The 19,831-nt window shown below is 44.0% G+C and overlaps 1 protein-coding gene across 1 annotated transcript in view; it reads right to left on the minus strand.

Moving 5' to 3' along the window:
• prex2 (phosphatidylinositol-3,4,5-trisphosphate-dependent Rac exchange factor 2) overlaps window positions 1-19,831 on the minus strand; it is a 99,310-nt gene that overhangs the window by 29,524 nt on the left and 49,955 nt on the right. Inside the window, exons 20-31 of the mRNA XM_037079519.1 lie at window positions 18,862-18,998; window positions 17,023-17,140; window positions 16,177-16,361; window positions 14,217-14,378; window positions 10,272-10,500; window positions 9,974-10,181; window positions 6,644-6,823; window positions 5,573-5,667; window positions 5,027-5,109; window positions 4,088-4,178; window positions 1,271-1,399; window positions 157-198 (exon numbers count right to left, since the gene is read on the minus strand). Coding sequence (XP_036935414.1) covers window positions 157-198; window positions 1,271-1,399; window positions 4,088-4,178; window positions 5,027-5,109; window positions 5,573-5,667; window positions 6,644-6,823; window positions 9,974-10,181; window positions 10,272-10,500; window positions 14,217-14,378; window positions 16,177-16,361; window positions 17,023-17,140; window positions 18,862-18,998 — 1,659 coding nt within the window. The remainder of the gene's footprint in view (window positions 1-156; window positions 199-1,270; window positions 1,400-4,087; window positions 4,179-5,026; window positions 5,110-5,572; window positions 5,668-6,643; window positions 6,824-9,973; window positions 10,182-10,271; window positions 10,501-14,216; window positions 14,379-16,176; window positions 16,362-17,022; window positions 17,141-18,861; window positions 18,999-19,831) is intronic.

Raw genomic sequence — 19,831 nt, forward strand, 5'->3', positions numbered from 1 at the left:
GCTCATTTCGTTGCTCACAGAGTGGTTCTCCATTGCAGGACACCGTGTCTTTTACAGTGGTTTTATTTATTCATTTATTTGCAAACATGCAGTAAAATTTCAGTCGTGACAATATCTGGTGTTCCTGTCTTCGTGCACGGGGAGAGTAAGACAAACCTGTGTACTGTAGCAGAACCAAGAGCAGCCGTGTCTTCACCTCTGAAAAAAAGAAGAAATAAAATCAGTCCAGTGAGGGATTGAACAACCTTACAGGACCTCCCAAAGAGCTCCTCTCCCAGACCGCCGTGGTATGACCTGTGCAATAAAATCGACCCCTTCAAGTCATAAATAGGACGATGCCGTATTACTCTTATGCTCCATCGCAGCTCCACAGCTGTTTATCCTCACATATAAGAAAAAAAAATAAAAACCAGCCACAGGCAAAGATAATAACATAAATCCGTATTTGTTTATAGTCATATCAGAGCTGCGGGAAGCTTGGCAGGACGCTTAGCAGCATGAAAAAGCCATCATGTGGAGAGGTAGGGGGGAAAAAAGTGGTGTACACAGGCCAAGCTGCACATTAATATGAACTCTGCTTATTTGTACTCTCTCAGTTGTGACCGCCAGCTCACCTTTCCCAGGAGTGTCATGTTGCTAGCTTCAGGCCCCGGCTGTTTGTGTCTCAGTGCGTTTGCCCCGGGTGTGTCTGTATGTACAGTACGTATGTGTCTGTATGTGTGTTCAATCTGAGTGCCAACAAACACAAGACTGCACACTCCCGTTGTGGATAAATGAGGCTCAAACTCCCTCTGTAGATATAAAAATCTCCTCGTTCTGAAACCTGCTAGTTTTCAGCTCCAACTCTGTAGCTCAAATTTATGCATCCCACGATGGTTTCCGGTTAGAAGTTTGAAGAGTGCAGCGCAGTTAGCGGTTTGGGACAGCCTGTACCCACACAGCTGTAACACGGGCTATTATTGCATCCAATAAATATGATGAGGCACACTGGAGAATTGGTACATTTAATGTACACTACCTCCCAAGCCTGGCGAGCTTTTTCGTGAAATAGTGCTTGTTCACATGACCCTCAAGTGCGAAACAATATATGACAGTAATAACTTTGAGTGTGTCTAAGCCAGTGCTGTGGGTTGCTGTAATCAGATTACATTTGTTTGCAATGCAGTAGTGTTTGTTTAACGTTTTGCCGTTCATTCAGTACTGCGGCAACAGTCAATTGTTTTTAATCGGCTACACCTTTACCCATTATTCTGTTCAGGTGCACACTCACCCTCAACAAATTTGGCGATGGTTTGCGTGAGGGTCTGAACGCTGCTGGGGAGGTTCCAGGGATCCTGCTTGATGTGGAGTCGCAACTTTTTGGTGCAGTTCACCTTGGGCTCCATCTCCTGCTGAAACTCTGGAACACACACACAGACATGCACAGAGAATTGGCACAGTGGCGGTATTTTAGTGTGGAAACAGCCTGCTAGTGTCGAACTCTGCAGTACATACATCATTCTAGACAGTCAAGCTCAACCTATCAGCTGCAGGAACAAGAAGAAAACATACTTTCGACTGGAGGGGGAATTGAAATAGTGAGGAAAGAATAATAAACATCTTGATCGATTCTCTGTTCTCCCTCTTCTCCAGCTCTCTTTCTCCCTGACTCTCCAGTTAGCCCTGTTCGCAGATTTTTATTGGCATAATAAAATTTCCCTTACTGAGCACATCAAGTTGTTGAAAACTATAACACACTTGAATTATTCATCAGATTGATTGTTCAGTCAACAAAACATTTCAGCCAAAGACGATCATCAAAAAAAGATGACAGAGGCCAATTAATTATTACACTCTCATCATCGTTCACTTTTCATCCTCTATTCCGCGTTACATCTCAGTCACTCTTCATGTGTCTCTCCTTGCATTTGTGTCATGCTTTCATCTCAGTCTCTCTGAATGAAATGATAAAACAAAATATGGGTCAGATAGAGCCGCAAACAAACAATATTCTTCTGTTTTATAAATGTATTCCACATATTCCTTGTTTTTGCTTTGGCAAAACACAAGTCTAAAAGTCTGTGAGCATGGCACAACCCCTCTTAAAACTTAACAGAGCGGCTTGTGATAAAGTTTACTTTGCAGACAAAAGCAAAGAAGAGATCTGTGATAGAGCGGTGGCTGTTTAACAGAGGCTTCAAGAGGGGTTTGGAGTGTGTTTGTGTGTCTGAGGGCGAAGGAGAGAGTTAGGGATCAGATGCAGGAATGCTCCACTTGTTAAATAATCCTATTTGCTCCCTTATCAACCACACACATTACAGGAGTGGAGATGGATCAGCTCTGATCAAGGCCTCCACATCCCTCCTGAGGGCATTTATGTGCACACACACACACACACACAACGGGAAGACCTATATTCCGTTCAAGCATATCCGCGCTCACTGGAAGACAGCCTGAGATGAGAGGGGAGTCGGTGTGCCAAATGAGTCGGGGTGTGTGGAGGCTTCCCTCATCCAAACATACAAAATAATCTGCTCCTCAGCATTTAGTGCTGATCACACTCTATTAAAGTCACTTTCAAGATCATAAAATAGGCAAAATTGCTTCATATCAGGGCTTATTAAAGTCTTACGTAACACAGTACAGACCACCACGATGCAAAACATACAGTTATCATTTGAGCAGAGCAGCAACACAAGACAGAGAGAAAACAACTGTTTTTGAGTGTTTCCTCTATCCAATCTTCATAAATGGGATGAGTCACATGAACGAAACACCACGGATCATGCAAGGGCATCGTACGCTACTTTTATATTAGTAGTGGGAAATGATAAGGCTGCATTTAGCCCCTTCCAGCAACATTTCCTACATCTTCCTGCAAGAGATAAAACTTAACAACAGATGAGTACGGTTAAACACCGAGGCCAAGATGAGGTTAGGTGGCAAGTAAACGGATAGCAGAAATAAAAATGAACAGATATTATACACGCACAGGAGCAGCTGCAGGGTCACACTTTCCATTGACTGATAAGTGGCACTACAATAACCGTAAAGAGGAGATGAGTGTGCAGCAAAGTGGTGCTGTTTCAACACTATGAAGTGCTTCGGAGTGAAGGACGGAGGGATATGTGAAAGCCACAAGAAGTGAAAAGACATTCACTTTCCCCAAAAGGAATACCTGGGTGAGACAATTAAATCAGTGCAGCAGCTGCACCTTCACAGTTTGTGGAACGCTGAAAATCTACGTTTTCCTCTCTCCCAATTATCGTAGTTTTTTTGTATTCATTCATTTATTTTTCCCAGTCTGGGACTGGAATGGGCACCAGAGCTGGAGCCAAGCAAGCGGGCAACAGAACTGGACTCTACAGCCCCTATAGACACAACCGAGGTGTTGAGACTGAAGAGCAGAACAACAGTAAACAACGGTGTTGCTTTCCACTGCTCCACACCTCTAGGCAAGTAAATGGATGAAGTCTGATGCTTAACCTGCAGCGTTTCTACTCAATTGATTGGTAAATAGCAGCTAATTTAGGCCATTCAACATTAGCTTAAATGTAGTGACACAGGGCCAAGTTGTTTTTTATCAAGATTACAAATTAAAAGGACTAAAGGGATGTTAGAAGGGGGGTCTGGATGGGTATTATTGAAAAAAAGAAGTGGGAAGACATGAGTGAGGAATGAGGCGAGGAGAAAATGTTTTTTTAAGCATCTGGAATCCACCAACAATACTCCCCCCATGTCTCTACAATCACATCTGTGCAGACACACATTACACAACAGGAAGCTACAGCCCACTTGCGCAGGCGGCAGCCGCGACATTTTCATTGCGTGCTCTGGTTTCTCTCAGTGATGGCGCTGGATGGGCTGGGGAGTTTCTCCAATATTATTTTTCCTCTCTCAGGCCTGCTGTGCAGCCCAGCACGGCCCAGGAAGCGGAGCTGCACCATCAAACAAAAACACATTCCACACAGGAAACACTTCCACTGCTGCGGTCAAATATAATTTTGATTCTAAAAGAATAACTTTGACATTTCTTGCTCAAGCTGTTTGATGGCCTGATGCACTGTGTAAAAGGACCCAGAAGCACATCACAGTACTGGTGTTTTACCTTGTAATCCTCTTCCGGGTGTGAAGCACTTGGTCTGCTCGAACGCCCGAGCCACCACTGCTCCTCTCAGCATGCTGGTGATGGAGTCCACCTGAAGGAAGCACAAAGGTCAAGACGGCGCACTTACACGATACAGTTTCACACTAAGCTGAGATCAAGAGCATGAGGAGGGAAGCAAAAACTGCTGCCCAAACATAACCAACACCTGCTTCTCTCACCCTCTCTGAAACACACACACACACACACACACACACAAAACTCCACAGAGCCCCAATGAATACAATTTGCTATGCAGTATGTAAACAAAGCTGTGGAAACTGCGCTACAATAAAACAAATGACGGGAAGCAGCCCAAAAGTGCAGAGACAGCAAAGTGCAGTTTGTTCTGCCTTTCCACTGCCGATGGAGACATCCTCCAAAAGCTTCTTCTGAATGGTATATGCATGTGTGTTTGTGTGTGTGTGCTAAAGAGTTTGTAAGCGTAATCCGATATAGTCAGTCTTTTCTTCAAAGGTCTCAGGAAGGTCATGGGTCAATTTAAGGCTGTCATGACTTCCCCTTCCTAAAGAAAAACAACAACGTCTGAATAAATGTGACCTTTAAAACATTAAGTTGAAGTATGAGAATTGTTTTGTGTTTTAAAATAGCAGAATAATCATGAAGTTGTGCATTATTTTAATGAGGCTATTTGCAATCCATCACACAACACGATCAGACAACACAATGACTTGACCTTTCACCTTAATAAGAGAACCCAAAAAGTCAAATGTTTTTAATAAAATATAAGATTTAAAAGGATGTTTACCTGCAAGACAAACTGGATTTCAGCAATGTTCAGGGACAGTAAGAGGTACGAGAATGTGTTTTTTTTTTGTTTTTTTGGTCTTTCCACTAATACATTATATCAATCACATCTGTACAGATGTTGAGCTGACCCACCTGACTAAAGAGATGTTCGAGAAAGCTGTGAAGTTTCTTCTGCTTTTCATGGGACAGCCACACACTGGAGGGCATCTCATCTCCTGCAGAGGCATGGATACAACTTGTCAGCATTAGTACACTCAAGTACTAAACACATGCATGTTTATTTACTGCATTTATGCATTTAGTACTGTGTGTGTGTGTGTGTGTGTGTGTGTGTGTGTGTGTGTGTGTGTGTGTGTGTGTGTGTGTGTGTGTGTGTGTGACAGAGACATCCTCAGACACGGAGGGAAAGCATATTTGACAGGATGCACAGCTGTGTAAGATGTTAATGACAAATCCAGCTGAGATGTGGGGCCAAACGGCTGTCTAATCCAATTAGATTCAACTTCAGGCATTTTTGTTCTCGCCTTCTCGATGATATAATCATGCAGCAACATTATAATCATGACCTGTCACTTATGAGGCTATTTTGCTATATACTGGGAATCAAACAAGTTATATTATTTCTATCTAAGTAGGTCCAACGGTGTGTGTCATGTCATCTGTGTTGCATTTTTGTACCTGAGTCCATGTCATCACTGTGAACGTAAGAGCTGCAGTGGCTGCTGCAGATGCTGGTGAAGGAGGCGATGGAGTTTCTGTTGCTGTTACAGTCACTGAGAAGAAAAAGAGAGATCGATGTTAAAGCTAGGATGTTTAATTAGTCTGTGTTTAGATGTGTTTTTTCTTATGTAAAATCTTGATAGCAATCGATACAGCAAATGCTCCCACTTCCAAAAGAAACAGAAACAGCAACTAAGTGATTTCAGTTGTCTCATTCATCAAAGAATTATATTCCTTAAGCTAAAAGAACAGCTATGTTCTTTTATTATGTTCATTATTATAAAACTAGGTGTTTTCTTACATAGGAGTGAGACATAAGGGTAGCTGGATATGGTTAGCAATGACAACAATGCACTGGACTCACACTAAACAGCTCCTGGGCCTGTTGTTCAGCAGCTTGCTAACTTTTTAGCATGAAGCACACAGGCCCACTGCAGCCTCTTTAAAAATGGCCACCTCATTGGCTGCTAGCATTAGCAAAACGCACACAAGCTTGGCTTTTTACGATTGTGACATTTGACCGAGTCGTTCATTTGCCCTCAACTGCACCCCAGCAAGAGCTACGGGGCAGTCGGTGTCTGTGTAGTCAGGCAGTGTGTGTCGTTTCATATGTTTCGGAGATTTTGCTCTGAAGGGAGGCCTGGGGGGGGGGGTGGGCAATTTTTCGGATGGATACTTTCAAAATGTAGCTTGTTTTCGCCGGTTTCTACAATATCAGCGACTCCAGCTTTAAGGAGAGAAAAATATTTATTTTATTCGGTAACTGTATGGTATATCTACTCACTTATCTGACTGTGGCCAGCAGCAACCACAGTATGGTATGCCATTCTGTGGTATGATGCAATATTGTATGGTTTATTATCTTCTATTGCTATATAAATAGAGCTTACTATTACTGCCATGCGATACTACTGAATTTTTTACAGATTTCTGTTTTCATGGCCCTCTCTCACTGTTATTCTTTATCTAAGATGTTCTCTAAGATCTCCCCAAAGCCTCTTACGTAACATTGTCCCAGTTCACTCTTACCTATATGAGTCTCTGTTGCTGATTGTGTCATGTCCAGAGTCCTCCTGCTCATCCCCTGCCACATTGAAACACACTTTCTTCCCGTTGCGCTCCCCCTTCTCCCCCTCGCTCTCCGCTGATATGTAGCTCTCTGGAGTCCTTGCCTCTGTCGCCGGAGGGTGGGTGATGGAGGATAAAAGGCTGACAGAGAGAGGGAGAGAAACGGTAACTAAAACAGCTATGACATTCATCCAAAACTCGAGACAGCGGGATGAAAACAGCTTCTTTGATCAGACTAATGCAACACAGAGGCTATAACATTTGTCACAGCACAGTTACATATTGAACTGTACATCCAGCATGGGCAGCATGTGCGTGTGGTTGTCAAACAGTTGAGCGAGAGGGCCAAACAAAACTTGTTTGTGCTCAGCTTCCGTCACAACAGCTTCAGAGGCACGGGGTATCCACATCATATTAATAGGCTCAAACATGGCGCGGGGTACAGCTGTGTCAACATGCCGCGACTCCAGTGCAAAGATCAGCTCTCACTGTTACCGCCGGCCTGTATTGTATCAGGCCACTATCAGAGGAGCAGGAAGAGGCCGGCCGGGATATTTTCACAGTTGCAGCAACACATGGTGGCATTTAAAGCCATATTCCAATAAATGCTGGGCTCTGACTTTTTTTTTGATCTCACTCCCCACGCACACACACCCTGACACGCCATGTCTGTTTACATTTCAGGCTTATTTTAATTTGCGTCCGCTTACATTTTCCATTGTGTCATAACATCGGCCTTAACGACATTTGGAGGCAGTGCGGAGGGGGCTGCTCGAGGCCGCTGAAGTAAACAACCTGTCTCCCTCACGCTGTCCAAATGCATCTGAGATTTTTATGCCTTTCATGCTTTTAAACACCTCTCCTTTCCCCCCTGATTCCTCCCTCCAACACTCTATTGACCCCCTTTCTCCCCATTCACAGCCTGACTGGGCCACAGAGATGCCCTCATTATGGGCCACTCCAGGAGCCACCACAAAGCCCCTCCACAGCAGAGTGGCATTCCATCGCCATGGAGAAGCTCTCCAGGCTCTGCGATTGGCTATTGGTTAATAAAGAAGCGAACGCAGTTTGGGGCCTTTGGGGCGCAAACTATCGGAGGGAGCGAGGGAGAATAACAATGACTGGATCAGAGAACAGGGCTGCAACAGAGGGGGAAAAAAACAGGCCAAAGTACACCGCTGCTTATCTCGAGCAATCAGAAAGATCTCTTAATCTCCCACAGGAAGCTCCTCAACCCACTTCGACACATTAAACCATTAGACATCAATCGCCTTCATTGCAGCTTCTAAGTGCATCTGCATTACAAAGCTCCCCATCAGGCAGTTTCGCAGTGGGTTATTTGCATTCTTTAATCCATACTGAGGTAAATGAGTCAGAGGGCCCTATAGCGATGAAACTGCCACCAGCCAGGATGCTATTAATGATGCGCAAAGAAGAGGGAAAATGTGCGAAAATGGAGGTAGAAAGTGGGGAGGGCCTGACTTGATCCAGGAAGGGAGGAGGTCCTGATGTAAAATGCACGTCCACACGCAGCTGTGACCCCTTATCTGTGGCCCCCTGAGGCAAAGGGCCACGAGTCGCTTCCTCAAAATGGATTCCTCAGGAATCAGCCAAGATGTTATGTAACACGTCGCTCTGCGTTCGGTAGTTTTCCTTTCCTGAATTACTTGACTATATTTGTATTCTCCCGTGAACGTACCTCAGGCTTCCTCTCTTGACTTTGGGTTGTGACAGGGGAGGTTGACAATAATGCACCAAAGAGCCCTCATAAATATGGCCACTTCAGTTCATTATTTAATCATTACTAAGTGGTGCTGTCAAAGCTAGTCACACCCAGGACAGAAAGAGAAAGAGACACAGAGTGAGGAATGTTGTGTGCAGACGGCCGTGCAGAAAGCAAGACAGAGCAGAGATGAGGCAGGACAAAGAGGGCAGCGTGTGTGTGAGCAAAACAAGTGGCGCTGCTGACCCCAGGCTGGTCAGCAAACAGGTTAATATGCAAACTAATCTAATGAAGGGCTCAGAAGTGTTGAACACACCCACAGAGGTCAGATCAATGCGCCCATACTAGCAACACATCCCATATTAGTTCCACTGCTGCCCGCCCACACAGCTCACACTCAACACTCCTGAAGTGTGCATGTGTGCGTAGGTCTGCATGTTTAAACAGATAGTGGATGGTAAAGGTCATTATCCCCTCGCCAGCCGCGTCACGGGCCATTTGAATGCGCGCGGACACAACTACGCTAATTGGTAGCGACAGGAGCGTGACAGAATTTGTCCGCCGCTCCATCTAGTGACTTTTAATGTCATTCTCAGAATGCCGCCGCCTTCACTGAGGAGACTTCTAATGACTAAATCAATCAGATGATCACCTAAGGATTCAAAACACACTCATCTATTGTAATCAGGGAGCTGCCCGCCATTAATCTGCAGGTGGAATCTGACGCTGTGACCACTTTAGCGGTTTTACACACACTGGGAATGTGTGTGCATGCGTATGTCAGTGGTCCATTGTTGCTAAATGGCATTTCCAGAGGGCACCTGGCCTAATGACACACCCTCTAGTTCATTGAGATTGTGTTTCCTGTTTGGGGGTGGGGGAAGTCGGACTGGAGCAGCGTTTCCCATTTCCTTTCCGCAGCCTCATGCCCTTCCAAACAATGAACCCAGTGACCACACGAAACACAAGAGTGGCGAGCCAGGAAAACACTGATCTAACATGCACATGCCATATCGGGTTTAAAATCCTTAGCATAAATGAGGCGTGAGCATACCTTTGTGCACAAGTTGTGCAGACATACTGCAGAGAAAATCCACCAAACTGACACACACACTCTCTCTTTCTCTCTCTCTCAAACACACATGCGCGTGCACACACACACACACAGGTGCTAGATGTAATGACCACAATGTATGCCCGCCCAGCGCCAGATGCAGCACAATGAAAAAAACAGGCTGCTAAAGTTACAGCTTTTATATGAGGCAATCTGGTTTCAGCGGACACTTCCAATCAAGTCGAATAGAATCAGCGAGTGAGTGTCTCTTTCCATCATAAACAAAAAGTGATTTGAAGTGTTTGGAAAAAAAACCCCAAAACATTCCACCCATTGTTTTGCTATTTGTGGGCAATATGTGAGACTAGATTAATCTCAGACCCGATTTAATGAGACAGAACGCTGTTCACGGTCTCACATGGGAATGATTTGCAGGGGGTTTGTGCACAGGAGAAAAAAGGTAAACGTGTTACTTGGGTGTGTTTATGTTTGCACGTGCACAACACCAACTTACTCATGAATGTGAGCACCGTGCGTCTCCATCTCCTTGACGACCGTGGTGAGTTTGTAAAGGAGCTTCTGGTAGGCGTCCAGGGTGAGCAGGTCTTCCTCTCTGAGCAGGAAGCGAAGGCCGTGACCCTCCGTCCTGCCCAGGCTGTGACCTGATGGTGCAGCCATGGTGGTGATAGTATGCTGGACGTTAACCATTGGGTTCAGTTTACCTGTGGTGACAGAAACAAAATGGTAAAAGTGCTTTCTTTTTCTCGACGTGTCGTTATTCCACTGTGTGGGTATTTTGTTTCAATGGTCACCCTGCTCAGCACTGCTGCTGCTGCGGCCTCCTTTCTCCAGCGTGTTCTTCCTGTTGTCCAACTGCACACCGAGGGCACTACCCAGGGAGGTGGTGGTCTTCGGGTAGGACACCTCCATCACGTTGATATGACAGTTTGTAGGGCAGAAGTCGCTGCTGTGGAGAGGGGACACCTTGGCTTTGGCCTGCTTGAAGGTTGGCCACGCTCTGTTCTTTAGTACCCGAGCAAACTGTTCCGAAAAAGTCGAGAACGAGAGAAACAGGTGGTTTAGTTCATAGTGAACGATTAACATGACTACTACTACTACAACTGTTGTGTATAAAGGTTTTTCTACCAAATTACCAAATAATGTCAAACAAATCAAAAGTACATTCTTGCTCCAAGAAATCACTAAAACAAAAGCTGAGTAGTCCAACATAGATTGCGGTTTTTGTACCACTTTGCTTGGTTGTTCTGCTTTAATGCTGTTGTGTTTACTGTAAATATGTTATTCTAAACAGAAGAGAAAAATCCTCAATCTAAATTGGCTTTGTTTTCATGACTGAATAAACTGAACATAGAAACTGGAAACACTTTAGAGTCGACTGGAGACACAGTGGGCTCAGGCATGTGTCAACTGCCCAATCAGAGCAGACCAACTACCGGGAGGTGACCTTAAACAGACAGGGGCTGAACAATATGAGAGCATTAAAGCATGTAAATCTATTCTAGTATTAACCCAAATGAAATCATGAACCTGAAAATGAGCAGAATATGTCTCCTTGAATAGGTATGATAATTTAGATCATCTGTGTATCTTACTGAATAAAAGGCTTAATGTAAAACAAACTACAGAATATCTGTCAACTTGACGGTGCTGTTTTGTTTCACACATGACTTCTGGCACTAGAGGAAAGGTATAAACACACATTACTGTACATTTTTCAACATTCCTTTTTTTTTCTGACAGCTTGAATATTAAACTCAAATCAAAGATCCAAGACAGACACATAGCATCATCATTACTCACACATGTGAAGAACTCCAGACCCAAACATGTCCATTTATCTTCTAAATGGTATGATATTGAATTAAGCTGATGTATAGCAGCTCATATCATCAAGTCTATGAGGTTATATGATGAAATGGTGTTTTGCTATTCCCGATTTGATTTGTAACTTCAACAAACCTCCAGAATGTGCGCCTGTGTTTTGAATTTGTTGCAGAAGAACTGTGGTTGTATTTTATTACAGTAACATCAAACATGCTTTCCGTGGACAAAATCAAATAAAGATGCTTTCAGATGATATAACACACTGTTAAACGAGTGTCAATATCCTCCTCAGTGGCTTAACGCTATGGAACACCTATAGAATATCTAGCTCACCCAACCCTGCTGTGCTGCGAGATAACATCTCCATGTAAAACAGAATTCATGGGGAGCCCGGAGGACTGCTCGGATCCAGCAGAACTGATACATATTATCACAAACACGTTTTTTTCTTTGCAACATTTGGTTGCACTTTCCTTGAACCCCCACCATCACAGGGCCTGCATCCTGTCTTGGATGTTACACAGCAGACGCTACAAGCCGCCAGGACAGTTTTTAGTAACTTGGGCTGTCAAGCAACATAAGCAGAACATAATGTATATGTTTACCAAGGAACTTAAACCAAACATGTCCTCTCGGTTATCTCAGATAGCTGCAGTATGGAACTACTGAGATGATACGCTCCAGATGGACCACTAGCTGACCTTCTCACGAGACCAAAGAGTCACAACACGTCTCTTATGTGTCTCCAAAGGTTTCTCATTTCCAGGCCTCAGGCTAAAATCTCTCCCTTGTATCTCTGTTCTGTCCCTTTTTGTCACTTCCTCCCTCTTCCATCCTTCCCTCACTTCTCGCTCCTTCTCTCATTGTTTCACTTTCGCTCCCCCCTCCTCTCTCTCTGGGGGTTTGAGAAGGAATGCTCCAGTGCAGGAGGGGATCTTACACAACAAAAGTCCTGGCTGTGGCTGTGCGGGGCTATTTATAAATGACTGGTAATTAATTCAAGGCCCACTCTAATGTTGAGTCAGATCTTTTCCTCCCCCCCCCCCCGTCACGCACATTTGCACGCATCGGGATGTTTGGCCTATAGACACATGCTTACAGATGTGACTGAAAAGCGATGGGGCTCTGTCAGCAACCGGCTGTAACCTACTTACAAACAAAGTGGCAGGTTTGACAACTTATTGCACACATACTCACAAACTGTTCACTTCAGTGACAAGTTTGTAAGACAATGAAAGACGTCTTAGCTAAATATTTCGTCTTCGCTCTGAAGTCATTGAGAACTAATTACAATGATTGGAGCATGTTAGGTTTAATGCACAGAAGCGCTTTCCACTCTGCATATTCTTAACCCCCCTTTCACACACGCACATATTGCTAACCCAGGGTTAAACAGCTACAACTAATGTTTACATTCAAGATTGAAGCGTGACTACTCTGTTTACTTTAGCCCCATTTCACACGGCACCTTTAGGCCATGTGTTTAGTCCATTTTCAGGGGATGACCCAGAGATCTTGGGGCTTAATATGCTTGGGAGCAGGGGCCAGCAAGCCCAAACGCACATCTTGCTAACAACAGTCACTTCCAGTCAGATCTGCATCAACGAGATACATGTGGTTGTTAGCGTAACGTTAAAAGATAAGTAATTAAATGTGTGTGGCCGACCCATTTGATATTTCAGCAGTGCTTACTTTATGTACAGTGATGCTTTGCTATTATCTTTCATATCTACCAAACAGTGACATCTTGGATCTTGCTTATTACTTAGTACCAAAGCTAACAAGTTACTCATTATATCACCATTTTACTTTTACAAAGGTAACATTTCTCCAAGGATATACCAAGCAACGAGCTTCTTTAGATCATGTCCGTCTCTATACAACCGTGCCCTGCTGCAAAATCCAATGTCTGTTGTTTAGCCGGGGCCTAAGCCTAATTTCTTGTTGACAAGTTTCACATTGCTGTGCTGCCCCTAGCAGATGCTTCAGTAAATGACTCAAACTTTGCAAGGGATGACAACATTCTTTGCATCTTTGACTGAGACAGTTTCAAAACAATGAAAACACTTTAAAGTGTACGTCTCTCCTTCATATTTCCTGCTTTGGAAAGCTTTGTGGCTGTCTTCTGATGATCTGCCCTGACATACCATGTTTACAGCCCACCAAGGACAAAAAGCGAATTGTGTTCTGGCAATGCAGTAATGCAGCATTACTTAATATAGTAACTGTTATATAATTACTGGAATTTGGAAATTGCAATTCTTCACATTGCTTGTTACCAAGGAAAGTATTACAGTAAAGAGTTGTTTAATAACACGTTACGGCCCAACACTTTCTATGGCCCAACAGGAAAACTAGGTCTCTCTGACTTTTGTGAAAGTGTATGAAAGCATCAAACAATCATTTAAGATAGAGAGGGTGTTTACGATTTGAAAGAACATAATGAAAAAAAGCATTTCTACTGTATGCAAGCTAATGTGAGGCTGGGTTTTTCTAACTACTCATACTTGTAAACAAACATCGTGATTGGTTCCATGAAAGCCTTCTTTGCACGGGGCTTACAGCTCCCTTAGCCTGGGGCTAAGAAGGTTCTAAGAAAAATTATAGCCCTGGGGTGTCAGTGCAGTGTGAAAACAAGCCTCAATCAAAGACTTTTATGTCTTTTGTAGTACATACTCAGTACGTCCTCCTCACTCAGGGGCATGTGTTCTTGGGGACAGTTGAGGTTGCTATAAAAGTTAAAGTGCATCAACCTCTACCTAAGTTCAGCAGGCTTTCCACTCCCCTGGGAAACGTGGTATTCATACATTAGCTTCATCCTGCTTCTGTTAATCTGAGTGTACACTGAAATGCTTAAGATGATTTTCATGGTTACAAGCTGTGTGAAAACTATACATATGCAAGATAGTTACCTTTCTGTAGTTGGTGATTCTCCTGTTGATGTGCTCCACCCTCTCACCACACATGGCACTGAAGCGTACCTGCAGCTCCTCAGGGATCACATCACAGCTGAAACTCAACCTGCTGCACATCTGCACCAGCGTGTCATCATTACGCGCCAGTGCCTCCAGGATCTGGTCAGGCAAAGGGCAAACAAAGGCAGAGATGATTAACTGATGTCTCTAAAATCCCTTTTCAAGAAAACTAATGGAATGTAAATGAACGGCCGAGCGCCGATTTTTCCATCGGAAAACAAAACATATTTAGGCCGCAGGGCTGATTCCTCTGCAGCATTTCATGAGCAGTTTAACTGAGATATATTACATTTCCATGTGCTTTTCATAAATCCACAGAGATAAGCCCAGACTGTGATACATATGCTGTACGTATGGATAAAGACTCTGACTTCCCCGATCAGAGATTAGATATGAGCAGGAAGAGAGACACAAATCTCCCAGCTGTCTTAATGAGATGCCCGATGGAGGACAGAGAAAAGCAGAGGAGGAAATGTAAGAGCAGAGTGAAGCACAAGAAAACGCATGCGCCCCGACAGCGTTAGCAATATTAAAATTCAACATCACACAGATCTCAGAGGACATCCTGGACTGCCGGGGCAGATGTTTAAAATAATACTAACATTACTTTCACTTTGCAGGGCTGGGAAACCACTTACAGTCAGAGGGGATGTGGCAAGTTTTATTTTTATTTAAGTCATCAACTTTCATTTAAGATGGTGCTTTCAAAGACGTTAGAACTCCAGGGCTGTAAATCTAGATGAGTGAGAGACACCAACGTGTGATCTCTGCTAATTTACCATGAACAAGAGACATCGTGTTCATTATGGAATCTGGCATAAACATGTTGCAGACTGCATTTTATCTTCCTTGCCGGCATGTGCGAATGTACGTCTGGGTGAATTTTCTTTCCTCTGTGTGTCTTAAATCAGTAATGATCAGTGAACATCGCCAGTGGGATGTAAAAAGCATGCACTTAACACAGCTGGGAACTAACATGACTAAAATAAAAGCTGTCCGTTTTAACTAGCATCAAGACGCTTCATCTGCACAGCAGGAGAGCTGTTGGCTGTGTCAGGCTGTGCGGAAGTTACACTGTAGAAATTGTGCGTTGTTTCAACTTTGAGGAAAGGAAAGATGCCATGACCTGAGTTCTTGACTACAAATTCTGCTAACTTTCAAACAGCAAACATATATAATGAAATATTATGACTTATCAAAATCATTTTCAAGTTCAGAGAGAGAGACAGAAGCACTGAATAAGTAATAAAACACGTCTTTCCATCTCTCTCTGTAATCCTAAGACAGCCATCTTGACATCAGAGCCTTGAAAACACTAGTATGTTTCTTAAGTTCCAATGTGAAGCTTTAGGGGGGATTTAGAGGCCGAAGTGGAATACAATACTCATAATCCTGTTTTCATTTGTGTTACCTGAAAATAAGAATTGTCGAGTTTCTGGCTCTACAGAAATGCTCCGGAGGGTGAGGTTAGGGGCATTCATACAACCTGACCCCTAGATGCCACTAAATCCTACTCTGATCTTTAAATATTAATAAAATTAATTGTCAAATTAATTTGTGTACAGAACACCAGAAACCAATCTGTTCTCTTCTGCTGGAGAACAAATGATTCATGTGATTAAACATGAATACAGCAAGGAATATGCTCAGATAAAGATCATGTCAGCTGAAATAATAAAGGTTTTAAACTACATGTTGATTCTTGGACTATACAAGACAGCACTTTTGGGTAAAAGTGAAAACATTTTGTGTTTACATAACCAGGGATGTAATATAAAGAAGTCCTGATGATTTTACAGAAATGTGAAACTAGCTTGGTAACAAATGTGCTGGTAGATCATAATATATCATATAATTTAACCATACATTCACTACAGTTATACTGTGGACAAAATACCTTAGCAGTGAGACTGAAGAATCCCTTTGGTTCCACCATCTTTTCCAGCACGTGACACTTGATACCAGCTGTACTGTCATACTCATACATCACTCCGTACTCCAGGTGGACGTTGTCTACCGTCAGACTTACGTGGTCCTTCTTCCCGTCGATGATCGCTATAGTGTTAAATTTGTCCATCACCTCTGAGGTTTTAAAATCACAGGAGAACATAAGAGACGGTGGTGAAACAGATCTCTGGTTATTTGCATGCCAACAGGGCAGCTCACATGTGTGAATCAGATAAAAACGATGTTATGATCATGTTTTCAGAGAAGAACACAGAGAATCTTCACCACAGAAAGTGTTTGCATCATCACAGGAGGCCTCAGACCACCAAATGTGCAGCTCATTTCAGAAGAAGACCCTCCGCGAGTGGCTTCCTTCCATCGCCCTCCGAAAAAGACGAGCAATTCCAAGGGCATTAAGTTAACCAGCTCTATGCTAACGTGGTGACTTAATATGGCAATAAATCCTGCTCTGTTCTGTTCATGTTGCTATGAAGGGAATAGTTTTCCTGTTTTACTTTCTCATTGGGATCCATAAATTGCAGGGGGAGAATTAACACTTGATGAGCCAGAGGAGCTGCTCTCAGGCTAATGCGCTCCAGATGAGCCTCATCGGAGACGCGTCTGACTTGTTAACTGGAGCTGGTGTGTTCCTGCGAACAAGCCTGCGTTACATCCACAGACACCTTGAGCCGAAAACACTTTCCCTGATGAGCAATTATTATGCAGTTCCTTGAGAATGTGATTGTATGGATGTGTGTGTGTGTGTGTGTGTGTCTGTGTGTGTGTGTTTGGTCACCTTCTACTTTACACTCAAAGCCGTCTCCATTCTCCTCAAGGGCTGGCTTCTGGTTCGTCTTCTGGTTGTCTTCCTGGGCGCTCTCACTGTTGTTGTACACCCACTTAATGGTATCTTGCTGCATAGGGTTACAAAACAGGATTTTTTTTGTAATGTTTGTGCATCATAAAAAGATCTGAAACAACTGAAACATCTATTTATACCTCAAACGTGTATTGAACTAAACTGTCTTCACTTAGAACTGAATTGACTGGAACCAGCATAGTCACAACTGTCAACACAAACCAAGTCTACTGTAGCATTCCTCTTATCTCCTCACTCTCTCTGGTGGTTAACAGGTGGCATTTCTATCCCTAGAAAGCTGGAAAACAAGCAGAATAAAACTCTGAGCGCACAGAACTCTGGAGTGTGTGTGCATGTGCGTGTGTGTAAAGAGGCTGGGGTTTGGGTTCGATGCAGCATGTTTAGCTGATTCTGCCCAGATATGGTGTGCAGTGTCACAGTTGGGTTGGCAAAGCATACAGTGAGAAGCCTTCACAAACATATGGGAACATGGTGCTTGGTGTGACCGCAGAGGCGAACCCATGCCAATCTCATCAACTCACTCTAGCGTGCCGCACCGCCCCGTGTGTGTGCGTATGTGTGCGTGCGTCTGTGTGTCTGTCTGTCCTCTCCACACCCAAGCCACAGTGGGTTTTCTGCCAAGGCTGCATGCTGTGCCTGCCGAATGGTCTGTGGTCTTCTGGTGTACAGCCGCACACAGAAAGAGACAGAGCGCGCGCGCGAGAGGGCGGCTCCTCCGCGTCCATACTTGATGCAAACCAGATCTGCAGTAGTGTTGGAACCCTGAAGCACTTCATTAAGTCTAAAGTCCCAACGGGGCGCAGTTATAGTGACACACTACACTAACTCACATCATACGCACAACCCTGGGCTTCCACTTTCACACAATTTTCCCACCTTCAACAGGTGGCATACTGAGCTTTGCTCTCTCTGCTCTCAACCATTCTACCAGGGTGGGAAAAAAAGAGAACCCTGGCTGGCTTTTCCTCCATATTTTCCCCCCATCTTTTCCTACCTCCAGGGATTTCAGCCAGCCCCAGATCCTTTCCCACCTCTCCCCGCAGCCTGCCAGTCTCCCAGAGCAGGCCCACCGCTGTGAGCCAGGGGTCAGAGCTGGAGGAGCCAAAACTACTATTATTTTTGCGTAATGACCCAAGAGAAGGAAAGAAGGAGTCAGAGGGAGAGAGAGGGAGAGAGAGATATGAAGGTGAACAGGAGCTAGGAGGTCTGTCTGTGTTTATTCTCACGGTCAACTAGTCCGTGTTTCCCCCACTTTTTTTCTGCTCTTTTTTGCTATTTCATAATCTCCCACACTTCTTGCCCTTCCAGTTTCGTTGCACAACTATCGGAACAATCAAAATACGATTCAAATCATCTAAGCTTTCCGCAAGTGTGGTTCATGGGAAATGAAAGTGTGACCTCGGAATCAAACAAAAGCTGGATTCTGTTGATCGAGTGATCGTGTGATCTCGAGGACCCATCTTGCTACGCTTCAAGCTATGTGCCAATGGCCGAACTACAGTGGTTCTGTTGGCAGCTATATGTGTGGCTAACCTTAACCTTAGACCTAACCCTAACATGTTATATCAAAACTGGAGAGTTTCATTGATTGAAAGTTAATGATCGATTGCCTGCCCTGTTCGAAACTTTTTTCAAGGTTAACTTCCCAGATGGTTAAGCGTGACAAACCATCTGGCGCACCTGGTTATAGAAACGTACAGTATGACACCCTGAACACTCCCTCTGGCTGAAACAATTCTTCTCCTTCTCCCTCACCTGTGTCGGCCGTCTGTACTTCCTGCACGCGGTGACATGAGCGATGACGCTGGCGTGGCTCTCCTTGCTCACATTGATGCCATTCACCTTGATGATGCACTGGCCCGGGTGCAGACCGGCGATGGCTGCCACCGTGCCTGGCGTGAGACAGAGGCAGGCAAAGAGACAAAAGGAGAGGTGTCAAGGGTAATAACTGTAGCACATTATCCTGCAGGTGAGAGCGGAATCCGGATGACACAAAAACCGGCACGTCCCCCAAAAAAACAACTGTCACATCTCCCACATCCTGTACACAAATTTGGGTTGAACAACATTCCTTTATTGTATTTGCAACTTTAGTTTCCTGTTTTGGCAGCTCGGGAAAAGTGTGTGAGAGGGAGAGAGGAGGGAAGTTGTTTATCTGGGGTAGACGAGGGCCTCTCTGAGGGATGTGATTCAGACCATAAGAGAACTTCAAGGTTTACAGCTATCAGAAGGAAGTGCATGGCAGACTAAATATTCCTCCCATTTGTTTTCATAGCCCCTTAAACACACACCAGGCATAGCTCACATTGCAATATACAGAATCTGCACCTCAATCGCCAAGAATGTGTAAGAATGTAAATTATCAGGCTGCCTTCGTATGAAATTATATCAACAGACAGGTCTACTTTTTTCTGAGTAGAACAGATATATGGGCTACCAGTCAGCACAAGAACCAATATGATACAAATGTTATTGGAGTCGCCTCTCTTCATGTGTATCTGTTTGCTTTCCTAACACGATTGCCAGCAGCTTTATTTACACACCCTGTTTCAGGCAGGTTTCTCCTTTGGAAAATCTTAAACTTAACAGGAAGTGCTTTGTAATTACAACAGAAACAACACTCTTTATGGAATACGTACAAAAAAATTGGGTTGGTTAAAAATGCAACATGTAAGAATGTTTGTTTAAAACATTTCAAAATGAACTTTTGATTCACCATAAAGAA

The sequence above is a fragment of the Acanthopagrus latus genome, chromosome 19 (genome assembly GCF_904848185.1).
Source record: "Acanthopagrus latus isolate v.2019 chromosome 19, fAcaLat1.1, whole genome shotgun sequence".
In the NCBI taxonomy this organism is placed as follows: Eukaryota; Metazoa; Chordata; class Actinopteri; order Spariformes; family Sparidae; genus Acanthopagrus; species Acanthopagrus latus.